The sequence below is a fragment of the Pteronotus mesoamericanus genome, unplaced genomic scaffold, assembly GCF_021234165.1.
Source record: "Pteronotus mesoamericanus isolate MK-2021 breed Mesoamerican mustached bat unplaced genomic scaffold, CSHL_Meso_final contig_52, whole genome shotgun sequence".
In the NCBI taxonomy this organism is placed as follows: Eukaryota; Metazoa; Chordata; class Mammalia; order Chiroptera; family Mormoopidae; genus Pteronotus; species Pteronotus mesoamericanus.
The window spans coordinates 11,427,761-11,441,265 of NW_026555189.1; the positions used below are offsets into that span (position 1 = coordinate 11,427,761).

Consider the following 13,505-nt stretch of genomic DNA (forward strand, 5'->3'; position numbering starts at 1 on the left):
TTTTTCCCAAGAGATAAACTTTTTCAGAGTTCACAAGCAATGGTACTAGATATTTTTCACTCTCTTAAGAGATAATTTATCATTCCTAACTCAAAGCAATTTAAAAACACATAACCATTAAACTCCCAAGCCTTTGTTTAGTCTAGTTATTCACACAAATTCTGAGGATCTTTTCGGTATTTCTATCAAGAACTTGCTTTCCATATTTATACTGAAAATTCCAAAACCTTCTCTATATGTTTATTCTTATACTCTAAAAAATGCAATAGAAAGAACACAGAAAACTAAAGGCTGTGAAACAATAATCTATACAATTTTCTATTTTTGATACATTAAATGCTTATTTCATGCTTTGAAAATTAAGTTATTCTTAAATAAAAAAAAAATAAAAAAAAATCTGCCTGGTTTTCTTAATACACACGTTTTTAGCTTCTAGTTCCCTTTTAAAATTACCTCTACATTTCAAGCTGTTAACTTTCTTTCTTTTTTAAAAAATTATATTTTATTGATTGTGTTATTACAGTTGCCCCAATTTTTACCCCTTTGCTGCCCTCCACCCAGCACTCCCATTTCCTCAAGCAATCCCCACACCATTGTTTATGTCCATGGGCCATACATACAGGTTCTTTGGCTACTCCATTTCCTCTGCTGTACTTTACTTCCCTGTGATAATTCTGTAACTTAACTACCAATTTGTGCTTAGTAATCCTTTCACCTTTTTACCCATTTCCCCAGAATCCCCTGCCCTCCAGCAACCATCAAAATGTTCTCTGTATCTGTGCTTCTGTTTCTGCTCTGCTTGTTTGCTTAGTTTGTTTTTTTAGATTCAATTGTCAATAGATCTGTATTTATTGTCACTTTATTGTTCATAGGTTTGATCTTTTTTTTCTTAAATAAGTCCCTTTAACATTTCATATAATAATGGTTTGGTGATGAAGAACTCCTGTAGCCTTTTCTTATCTGGGAAGCTCTTTATCTGCCCTTCAATTCTAAATGATCTCATTCCCAAGAGTAATCTTGGATGTAGGTCCCTGCTTTTCATGACTTTGAATATGTCTTGCCAATCCCTTCTAGCCTGCAAAGATTCTTTTGAGAAATCGTCTGACAGTCTTATGGGAACTCTCCTGTAGGTAACTGCCTTTCTCTTGCTGCTTTTAAGATTCTCTTTATTTTTAATCTTTGGCATTTTAATCATGTGTCTTGGTATGGGCCTCTTTTCACTTGCTTTCTTTCAAAACCCACACCCACACCCACACCCACACCCACACCCACACACACACAGAGGCATTGGCAAAATGAGGTTTACAGTTGTAATACAAATAAATAATACAATAATTAATACAAAATACAAGAATAAACTATTTCATGTACTCACAACTGTAAACTTTTGCCAACCCCTGTGTATGTATATGTGTATGTACATATATGTAAATATATATATAAAAATGGGCAATAAAGGGTCTACAGAACTTATCTAAAATCGTTAAAATGGCAGTAGATATAATGGCAATATGCCTATTACGTATTATGGCCTTGACTAAATATTAGTCAATATTAGTCAATAAAAGAGCCAAATATTAAACAAAGCACTGTCTCTCCCAACATCATTAATCTCAATTTTTGTGTAATAGAAAAAGATTAATACTAGATGAGCTGATTTTGGCTTTGCAAATGAATAACTACCACAATTATTCATAACTGCAATTTGCAAAGTTATTTTCAAATGGTCTTTTCTACTTCTGAACATTTTTTTAATATTATAGAGGCCCTTTCAACTTTTCTGTATAGGCCTGCTATTTCTTTATAACCACAAAGTCTCATTCCTTTTATTAGGTTTTTTGATTATCTACCCCTCTAAATGTTTAATTTTTGTGTTTTTTTCTTTAATATAATCTCTAGGGTCAATTCTTTGTATCTCAGATCTGATTCTACTCTAAAACACTTCCTGTAAAGCCCTTTAGAAAAAAAAAGATCCAGAAAGTTCTCTCTGAAAAAGATAAAAATTTTAAAATGAACAGTGGAACCACAGAATCAAGGAAAGATCGTACTATAATGTAGTTTGTTTATATACTTACTTGTGAAACCCCCAGGACCTCTAGGTATAGCCACCAAATAAGAACATAACTCCTTTCCATTCCACCGCATACCTTATTTTTATGATTAAGGTAGTTATTTTTATGATTACTGTAGCTGGCATAATGCTCTGGAAAAGTGTTTTAAAAAAATATAACTACCCCATACCTCAAAAGTAAGGAAAGAAGGAAGGAAGGAAGGGGAGAGGAAAAAGAGAAGGGCTTTACCTTTGGGACTCTTAGACCTTGCTCTGTATATCTCTCTCTGGGTAGTTCTGATTTGTGTCCTTTTGCTATAATAAAACTAAAATAGTTAAGAATAGTCCTTTCCTGAGTTCTGTGAATTGTTCTAACAAGTGTGAGGGGGGAGTAGGAACCCCTGATTTTGAAGCCAACTGTTCAAAAGTGAGACTGGCCAAGAGACCCCTGAACTTGTGCCTGATGTCTGAAGGGAGAGCAATCTTAGGAAGTACTATGCCCTTAGCTTTGAGTTTGGCAATATATTGGATATAACATATTGGATATATCATATTTAAAAATTTTATTAGATTTTTCTTAGGACACAAAGGAATAAAAATTTAAAAAACACAAAGGAATTTGGAACTTTTTGAAAAACTGGATAAAGATTCTCAATTTTTTTGGCTTTTCTACCTCTTTGTTTTCATTTGCTCTTTTTGATTCCTATCAGCATTTTATGCTAAATTTTAGGCTTTGAGTATTTTACACATTATTATGTCCCTGCTTCTCTATTCTCTATGATTCACACCTAAACATACTACTGTTCTGCATATTTTCTATCTGATTTGCATATAAATCTGTCCTCTTCTGCTAGTCTCAACATCTGTTTGGCCCTTTTTGCTCTACATATTCATTCTTAAGTCAGTTATTTATTCTTGTTCTCAAGCTCCTTTGCCTTGTTATCTAAAAAACTATACATAGTGAGGGCCTACAGATACACTCTTTAATACAAATGTAATAAATTGTGCTTTTGCATGCAAAAAGGTAACAAACAAAACAGCTGGAACATAGCAGGTATTCAATAAATGAGTTTCCTTTGATTTAACTAATAGTAGGTTAAGATTTAAGATAATCCAAATCCCTGGAACAAATAAAATAGAAAAGAAATGTTTCATTTATTAGCAATGGCAATTTTCTAATACTCTTATTAATCTTTTTAAATTAGAGAACTCTCACTTCTAGCATCAGTGGAATAGTTCTACTTCAGTGAAAGAAATTCAAGAAAGTTTAAATGATTTACATCAATCTCATATAAAGAAAAATTTTAATCTGGTGATTCAGGAAGATTTCAGAACAATATTGAATTTTTCAGAGAGTAAACAATCAAACTATAAAAAGGCTTAAATTATACCTGATGAAACAATTCCATGTCAATTTCAGCTTCTGACTTCCAAGAGTTTTCATCTGATTGAAATAAAAACAGTGGCTTACTAAAATTTTGAAAAAATATTTTCCTTTGCAGTTATGACTATATCTTTATAACAAAGTAAAATATGCAACAATCTTTAGACAAGTATTATGCCTACTTACCAGAAACATTTTCTTGGAAAATCACTTTAGTTCCTTTCAGAAAGTTTTTGCCGATTAAAAATACTTCTTCTTCTCCTTTCACTGAACAGCTATGCAAGCTTTTCTTTAAAATTTCTGGCACCCCTGCTGGCTGAGCTGTGGGTATACATAAGTATTCCATAAAAAGAACCACCAACACTTATTTCTTACCTAAAATCATCCCTGACTTGTTGCCTTTGTTGACCTCTAAATTTGATTTCCTTTATTCTACAACTCAACCTTTACCCTAACAGAGAACAGAAAAAATTGAAAAGTCCCTATTAATTTTTAATAACTCTTGTAAGGTTTTATGGGAATGGATTAATGTCTAAGATGAGGTTTTAATTTATTATATGTCATTTTTGTTTTCTCATTACAGAAACAAAAATGTTTTAAAATATGATCTTGGTCTTGTTTTTGTCTTAATAATGTTTTTTACAACCTCAATTTAAAAACATGCTTGTCCCACAATCCTAACCTTAAAAATGTCAGCCATGCTATGCCATTATAAGACTCGTTAGGCACTGAGTGCCTCCTTGTGGTACTGGGGCTCCTTTAAGGATCTAGACCCAGGAGTTAGAGGACCCACGGCAAAAGAGTACCTGAACACAGACTGCATCCAATTCAGAATAATTCTTTTTTAAAAAATGATTTTATTTATTTATTTCTAGGGAGAGGGGAAGGGAAGGGGAAAGAGAGGGGAAGAATCAGCAATGTGTGGCTGCCTCTTGCACACCCCCAACTGGGGACCTAGCCTGCAACCCCGGCATGTGCCCTGACTAGGAATTGAACCAGTGACCCTTTGGTTCTTAGGCCAGCACTCAATCCACTGAGCCACACCAGCTGGGGCCCAATTCAGAATAACTCTACCAGGGAAATTTCCATGAACTGGGATACCCTGAGGTTAAAAAGAAAATGCACTTGATTTTCAATTACAAAGACTACAAACCACTACTAAAATTAACAAAGAGGTTGCCAAATGCTGAAGAGCCAGATCTAATGAATAAATTGTAATCAGCTTACCAACTTCCTCATGCCAGGATTTCCTTAAGAAAATTTAATAAGTATTACTTAGTAAATTAGGTTCCAAACTCAAGTAAATCAGGGAAATACTGGGTTAAGCAAAGCGAAATGAACAAAAGAATTTATCTAAGCATTTCATATTCTGATGTACACTAAATATCCAAGAAGTGGGTATAGTATACAGTCTCCCAATGTATTTGACTCCAAAAACATTCTTCCTTAATGACATGTAAATAATATTTTTCTACCAGAATGCTTTCTAGGATACTAGTGTATGTAAGCAAATACCTTTCTTTAAAAGACTTTATTCATTTTCAGAGAGAGGTGAAGGGACGGAGAAAGAGAGGGAGAGAAATATCCATCAGTTGCCTCTTACATGCCCCAGGCATGTGCTCTGACTGGGAATTGATCTGGTAACCTTTTGGTTTGCAAGCTGATGCTCTCAATCCACTGATCCACACCAGCCAGGGCAGTAGATATCTTTAAGTACTAAAAAAAACTTCCCCTTAAGGTTAAGCACTTTGACATACATAGTTACACTATGTTTTTATTTTAAATTATTTATTTATTTAATCCTTACCTGAGGATTAGTTTATTGATTTTAGAGAAAGAGGAAGGGGGAGTGTAGGGCGGAGGGAGAGAGGAGGAGAGAGGGAGAGAGAGAGACAGACAGGCAGACAGAGAAACATTGATGTGAGAGAAACATCAATCAGTTGCCTCCTGCATGTGCCCTGATTGGGAATCGAACCTGCAACTTTTTGGTGTGCAGAACAATGCTCCAATCAACTGAGCCAACTGACCAGGACTGTTGTTTGTTTTTTTTTAATTAAATTTATTGGGGTAACACTGGTTAATGAAATTACACTATTTGTTGTTTTAGTAAATCCTTACAACATATATACTACAAAGGTAAACTTATATATGGCTTGCATCCACTTCTAAATTAATGAGATATTCTAAGTTTTTAATTCTTAGACATATATGTAGTAGTTAATTTATCTTTATAAGAATGTAATATGGGAAACTGTTATTGTAAAAATATTCCCTGACCCTTTTTCCCTAGTGGAAAGGCTGTAATTCTTGCTCTGCTCACATCAAGATTAGCCATGTGACTTGTTTGAAAAATGAAATGTGAACTGAAGTAATGTTCTAGTTCCAAACAAAAGTTTTAAGAGCCTCACATGGTTTAACCACCTCCTTTTTCCCTCCACAACAAAAATAATATCCCAGATAATAGCAGCTTCTTTAGCCTGGATTCCAGAGTTAAGAGAATGGACCTGCTTCCAGAACACAGCCAATATCATCATAAAATTGGGGAGAAGTAAAACTGTTTTAAGCCACTGAGATTTTTTTTTTGATTGCTTATTACTGTAGCGTCATTTAGCCTTACTTACTAATACAAACAACTAAGTATCCTACCCTTATTAAATATTTAAATGGCAAATGACATTTTCAGCACTGTCTGAGAGTTTAAACAAATTGTGAATATATGTAAATACACACTGTCTAGAATCCACAGAGTTAATGTATGAACACAATGGAAACAGTTATTTGTCAGACACTGGCAATTACATATCCTTTTTAAATGATTAATTAACTGAACTAAATTATAACTTTTTGGAATAATACTGGAACTAAATATTTGTTTTTAAGGAACATTCAAAATATGGTAAATATTATTTTTATTAGCAAACAAGAAAAGGTACAAAATTATATGACTATATTGTATTAACAAAATGAGTGGAAAGTCTATAACCTTTCCCTCCATTTTCAAATACTATGTGGACATTTCACTTCACTGATGATTATCAGAATTTTTTTTTCCTAGCTCATTTTTTCCTTTTATGTATTAAAGGCCTGAGATGGCAAAATAAGGCCCCTCTGAAGGTTTAATGTATATCTGCCTCCTATATATTTATATTTACATTACACAAAGAACTAGTCTGTTACTGCTCAAGATAATTTAACTTTAAACTTCTGAACTTAAATCGTTGTTTCTATTAAAGTTTAATGGTTACCTAACAAGACAGACTTCATGCTAAACAGAACTAAAATCAGGATTATTTAAGCATTAACTGTTTTAGTTTTATCTTTAAGTTATTAGTAAGCTCACTCTTGAAAGTGATTGCACTATTTAAAACTTATAACAAAAAAAATAGCCACCTTTTTGGTATTATAAACACAGTGTATTTTTAGATACTTTCAAATTGTGGTCTCAAAAACAAAACTGAGCATTGGCTGGTGTGGCTCAGTTGGTTGGAGTGCCATCCTGTAAACGATAAACCAAAAGGTTGCGGGTTTGAAACCTGTTCAGGGTATATGCCTATGTTGCTTGTTCAGTCCCCAATTGAGTCATGTACGAGAGGCAACTGATTGATGTCTCTCACATCGATGTTTCTCTCCCTCTCTCTCCCCTTCCTTTTCCCTCTCTTTAAAATCAATAAGCATGGCCTTGGATGAGGATTAAAAAAAAACAGCAAAGCTGAAAAAAAATTAATGAATATCTGAATACTGAAAGCCAACAAAGCAAATATTTCAACGTATCGAAAGTAAAGTTTTTTAAATAATGTCTGTGAAGAGAAAAAAGTTTACTCAATGTATTTTTTCCTTAAAGTTGTGAGACAGACATAAGGCAAGTAGAAACTTATTAAATTCAGTCATATTTAATACAATAAGCATTATAAAATCTAATATACCTTATTGAATAAAGCTTTGATCAATTTTGTGATATTAAAAAATTAACACAGTCTTCAGGCAAGGTAAACGAAAGAAATAAACAGAACTATATCAAAGTAAAAAGTTTTTGAACAGCAAAGGAAATCAACACAACTTGAGGACAACCTACTGAGTGGAAAAAGATATTTGTCAATGATACGTCTGATAAGGGGTTAATATCCAAAATTTATAAGGAATTCATACAGCTCAACATCAAAAAAAACAAACAATCCAATTAAAAAGTGGGGCAGACGATGTGAATAGACACTTCTTCAAAGAGGACATACAGATGGCCAATACACATATGAAAAGATACTCAACTTCACTATCAGAGAAATGCAAATTAAAATCACAATGATGTAACAACATGTCAGAATGGCTATCATCAATATATGAACTAATAACAAGTGTTATTGAGGATGTGGAGAAAAGGGACCCCTCGTGGACTGTTGGTGGGAATGCAGATTCATACAGTCACTATGCAAAACAGAATGGGGGTTCCTTAAAAAATTAAAAATGGAACTGTCTTAACGACCCAGAGATTCCACTTCTGAGTATATATCTGAAGAAACTAATTTAAAACACTAATTTAAAAAAGCATTTACACCCCTATGTTCACTGCAGCATTATTTACAATAGCCAAGGTATGGTAGCAACACAAGTGCACATCTATAGAAGAATAGATAAAAAAGTGGTGGTATATGTATACAATGAAGCATTACTCATCAACAGAAAAGAACAAAATCTTACCATTTCAACAACATGGATGGACCTAGACAGTATTATGCTAAGTGGAATAAATCAGTCAAAGACAGATAAATACCATATGATTTCACTTATATGTGAAATCTAAAAAAAAAATAAATGAACAAACAAATCTGAAACAGACTCAAAGATACAGAGAACAGACTGATGGCTGCCAAAAGGGAGGGGGGTTAGGGGCCTGGATAAAAAAGGTGAAGAGATTAAGAAGTATGAATTGGTAGTTACAAAACAGTCATGGGGATGTAAAGTACAACACAGGGAATACAGACAATAACATTATAATAACTATATATGGTGCTAGGTGAGTATTGGAAATACTGAGAGGAGCACTTTGTGAAGTGTATGATTGTCCAGCCATTGTGCTGTATACCTAATACAAAGTAATACTGAATGTAAACTGTAATAAAAATTATTCCAAGATAGTAAATAGCAAAAAAGTATGAAGATTCATATTCCTAATTTGATATAGTGTAACTAAATAATATAAATATATCAAAACATAAAACACATATACCTTTATTGTCTGGAGGAATCTAAAGATGTCAAGAATGTAAAAGGGGCCCTAGCCAGGGTGCTCAGTTGGTTATAGCAACCCGTATGTCAGGGTTGTGGATTCGACCCCTGGGGTCAGGGCACATATAAGAATCAACCAATGAATGCATAAGTAAGTGGAACAACAAACTGCTGTTTCTCTCCCTCTCTCTCTAAAATCAATAAATTAAAAAAAATTTTTTAAAGAATGTAAAAGGGGATGATTCTCCCATCCTTTTAAAAACAAACAAAAAGACATGCAATGTATCCAATGACCACAGTTAGACCAACAAGCAGAAGCAGGAGGTCACAAGGCACAACAGGAATTCTGGCATTAGGACTTTTTTCCATTGAGAGTCTCTAGATAGAATATTAAATATCTGTTTCCTCTCCTCCCTTCCACCTCTATCACCTTTTGGCCCCTCTTCCTTTTCTACCTCACTCTCATCTTCCTGTTTCCTTCTACCTCCCATTCCAATTCTAACCCTTCTTACTAACCTATTTCCTTTTCACCTCTTCTTCTACTCCAACTACTCAAACCAGCCAAAAAGCTTGTATTTATGGAAATAAAGACAAATCAAAAACTTGTAATGGAAGATTCTTATTTTTCCTCTTTTAAATAAAGATTTTGGGAGTCCATTGTTTCACTATGTATTATATATACGTTTACTTTTACTCTTGCCGCATACACTCCACTTTAAAGTCTAAATTCAAGCCTCAGGATCTCTAAAATAGTCAGGATAAAATTAAAATTCTCTAGCTCAACACGTAAATCTCTTTATAAAGGAAATCCCACCTCGCTCTATTAGTCTCAAATCTTACCACTTCTTTGTAGATATCTTTTTGTTCCAATTACATCAAACTGTTTTTTAGTCCCTTAGATGAAGCATACTATTTCATTGAGTATATCTTTTTTTAAGTTTTCTACTTTATTTTTAAAATATTTTATTGATTATGCTATTACAGTTGTCCTGATTTTCCCTCTTTGCCCCCCTCCACCCAGCACCACCACTCCCTCAAGCAATCCCACCATTGTTCACATCCATGGGTCACACATATAAATTCTTTGGCTACTCCATTTCCTATACTGTACTTTACATCTCCATGGCTATTCTGTAAATAACTAATTGTTCTTCTTAATACCCTCACTTCTTCACCCATCTTCCTATACCCCGTCCCCCCCAATCTGGCAACCATCAAAATGCTCTCTGCATCCATGATTCAGTCTCTATTCTTCTTGTTTGCTTAGTTTGTTTTTTAGATTCAATTGTTGAGAGATTTGTTTTGGGGTTGTGAGGTTGTTGTTTTGGGGTTTTTTTTTGCCATTTTATGTGCATAGTTTTGATCTTCTTTTTCTTAATAAGTCCTTTTAACGTTTCATATAATGGTTTGGTGATGATGAACTCCTGTAGTTTTTTCTTGTCCAGAAAGCTATTTATCTGCTCTTTGATTCCAAGTGACAGTTTTGATGGGTAGAGCAACCTTGGATATAGGTCCTTGCTTTTCATGACTTTTAATATGTCTTGCCTATCCCTTCTAGCCTGTAAAGATTCTCTGGAGAAATAAACTGACAGTTTTATGGCACCTCCCCTGTCAGTAACTAACTGCTTTCCTCTTGCTGCTTTTAAGATTCTCTCTTTATCTTTAACGTTTGGCATTTTAATTAAGATGTGTCTTGGAGTGGGCTTCTTTGCATCCATCTTGTTTGGGATTCTGTGCTTCCTGAACTTGCATGTTTATTTCCTTTGCCAAATTAGGAAAGTTTTCTTTCATTACTTTTCAGGTAGATTTCCAATTTCTTGCTCTTTCTCTTCTCCTCTGGCACCCCTATCATGAGAATGTTGGACCTCTTGAAGTTGTCCCAGAGGCTGCTTACACTATCCTCATTTTTTTGGATACTTTCTTCCTGTTGCTCTGATTGTTTCTTGCTTCCTTATGTTCCATATCATTGATTTGATTCTCAGCTTCATCCACTCTACTGTTGTTTCCCTGTCAATTGTTCTTTATTTAAATTAGTATATCCTTTGTTTTAGACTAGATTTTTTTTTATGTTGCTGAAGTCCTAAGTTCCTTGAGCATCCTTATAACCAGAGTTTTGAACTCTGCATCTGATAGATTGCTTATCTCCATTTTGTTCAGTTCTTTTTCTTGAGTTTTGATCTGCTCTTTTATTTGGGTCATGTTTCTTTGTCTCCTCATTTTTGCAGCCTCCCTGCATTTGTTTCTATGTATTAGGTAGAGCTGCTTTAACTCCCTTTCTTAGTATTGTGATCTAATGTAGTAGGTGTCCCGGTAGGGTCCAGTGGCTCTGCCTCCCCTATCACCCAATCTGGGTACTTGAGGTGCGCCCTTTGTGTGGATTGAATACACCCTCCCTCCTGCAGTTGAGTCTGAGTTGCTGTTGGCAGATCATTGGGACGGATTTAGCCAGGCCAGTCTGCTGCACATATTGCCTGTGACCACTGACCACCAACCTCTGCCCTCTGTGGAGGATGAGCTATTCAGAGGCAGGGTGATAGTGATCCATGTAGTCTGTAGCTGTCCACTGGGTGTTCTGACCCTGGGTTTCCTGGGTGGTGCAAGCCAAGGTCAGCCTCCAGCTGTGTTTTGCTTGGGGCCTCCCTGCCTGAGCTATAAAGCAATCTGAGAATGCTGCTATTTGTGCTGGGCTTGGAGATTCCCAGGCAAAGCCAATCTGTGAATCTAGGCTGGCTGCCGCTAGTGCCAGGCCTGGGGCTCACTGAGGCCAGCTGTTATTTGTTTGATAGGGTATAGGAGGTTATGAAGCATAAGCCAAGCCATTCATATGGAAAAAGCAGCTGGGGTGGGCCTGTAAGTTGGGTGAGGTGGAGTCTCTGGGGATCTCCAAGGCAGATCAAACAATGTTAGCCAGGTTGATGGAGTCTCAGATATGGTACCAGCTGCTGGCTCTGTGTGGGGAGGATTTAGAAAAGGAATAATCTGCTTGTCCTGATGCCAGACACCTCTGTTTCTCCCTGTATCCCACTAGTGCCTTTCAAGCTGCTACCCTGGTATTGGAGTTCAGTGGGAGTGAGGCAAAGTAAGTAAGTCTGTATGTGGATTTTTTAAGAAGAACTGCTTGGAGATCCACCAGTTTCTTCCACCAACTCGATCCCTGCTGGTTTTTGTAGCCAGAAGCTGTGGAGACTTATCTACCTGGCACTGGAGCCCAGGGCTGAGGGGCCTGGTGTAGGGCTGGGACTCCTCGCTCCTGAGGTATCCCTCCCAAATTTTAATCCACCACACATGAGTGAAGGGCCAGACTGTTCTGCCTCTGCGCCCCTCCTACCAGTCTGGATGGATGTGGTTTCTTTAATTCCATAGTTCTCAGACTTCCATTCAACTTGATTTCTGATGCTGACACTTCTGAGTGATGGTTGTTCTACAGCTGTAATTTTGATGTGGTTGTGCAACAAGATGAGCCATGTCTGCCTATGTTGCCATCTTGACTGGAAGTCATTGAGTATATTTATACACAGTTCATAGCAGCCAAAAGGTGGAAAAAACCTAAATGCTCATCAACAAAATAATGGATAAACAAAATGTGGCATATCCAAACAACTGAATATCATTCAGCTAAAAAAAAGGAATGCAGTACAGATACATTATATAATATTGATGGACCTTGAATGTATAATATTATGCTAAGTGAAAGAAGCCAGACCCAAAGGCCACATATTGTATGATTTCATTTATATGAAATGTCCAGAAAAGGCAAATCCATAGAGACAGAAAGTATAATGGTGGCCAAGGACTGGGATGACAGGAGAATGGAAAGTGACTGCTAATAGGTACAGGGTTTCTTTTTGAGGTGGTGATAAAAATGTTCTAAAATTAGGTAACAGTGATGGTTGTACAACTTTGTGAATATAATAAAAACCACTTAATCTTACAGCTCAAAATGCTGAATTATATGGCATGCAAATTATAACTCAGTAAACTATTATAAAAGGAAAAAAGAAAGCATGCATGAATCTGATTGTATATAAACTTAAAATAATCAATTAAATGTCTATATGCCAATACCCTGCTAATTAATTATAACTTATAAGCTATACAATCTAAGAAGTAACATATACTATTATGTTATAGTTAATCAAAATAAAATCTTTACTATATTCTGTGGTAAATACTAGCTCAAAACAATGGGCAAATAAAATTAGATATCTCTTTCACTTGCCATGTCCTACCTTAAACAAACAAGATTCTTTCCCTTGTTTTATAAAAAGTGAAACTAATCATTTCTAGTCTATTAACATCACAAAGTTATTGTCAGGATCAAATAGGATAATGTAGTAAATTATTAGTGGAAACTCAATTAGAGCATGACCACTAAAGAGAAGGAATGCTGTTACCATACTAAGGAGTTAGAAACTGAGCTTGGGCACGATTAACCCAATCTCCTTTCCTCCCTCTTCTTCATCTGTCTACCTGCACAAAGCATATGTTTTAGAATGGTTGCTGTCAGTTGGTAAGAAGCCTGCAAATGTGGAGGGCTGCTCTAAGTGGACAGATTTTTAAGAAATCCAGTCTTTTTTTCTGTGTTTTATCAGTAGTAAAATTGGTATTTTCATCTCAATATCTCTAACTCCTGTGTCTAATTCCAATTACAGGGGAACATTTATTAATTTCCTAAGTGCTCACCATACATGAGTACTTTATAAAACATAGATATAATATAGAAATAAGGTATTGCTGTGAAAATATTAGTTAATACCTTTTCCTGTTCATCTAGTATAACGTTTAAGCAAAAACAATTAAAAAGCAACTAAAATTATTAAATATTTCATTTTGTTTCTACTTAAACAATAA

At 35.2% G+C, this 13,505-nt stretch overlaps 1 protein-coding gene across 6 annotated transcripts in view; it reads right to left on the reverse strand.

The window, feature by feature from the left end:
* The window catches only part of NFAT5 (nuclear factor of activated T cells 5), a 121,121-nt gene that overhangs the window by 27,017 nt on the left and 80,599 nt on the right, over positions 1–13,505 (reverse strand). For all 6 annotated transcript variants that reach the window (XM_054579253.1, XM_054579252.1, XM_054579250.1 and 3 more), the window contains 2 exons: positions 3,621–3,755; positions 3,442–3,494 (listed from right to left, as the gene is read on the reverse strand). In XM_054579253.1, coding sequence (XP_054435228.1) covers positions 3,442–3,494; positions 3,621–3,755 — 188 coding nt within the window. The remainder of the gene's footprint in view (positions 1–3,441; positions 3,495–3,620; positions 3,756–13,505) is intronic.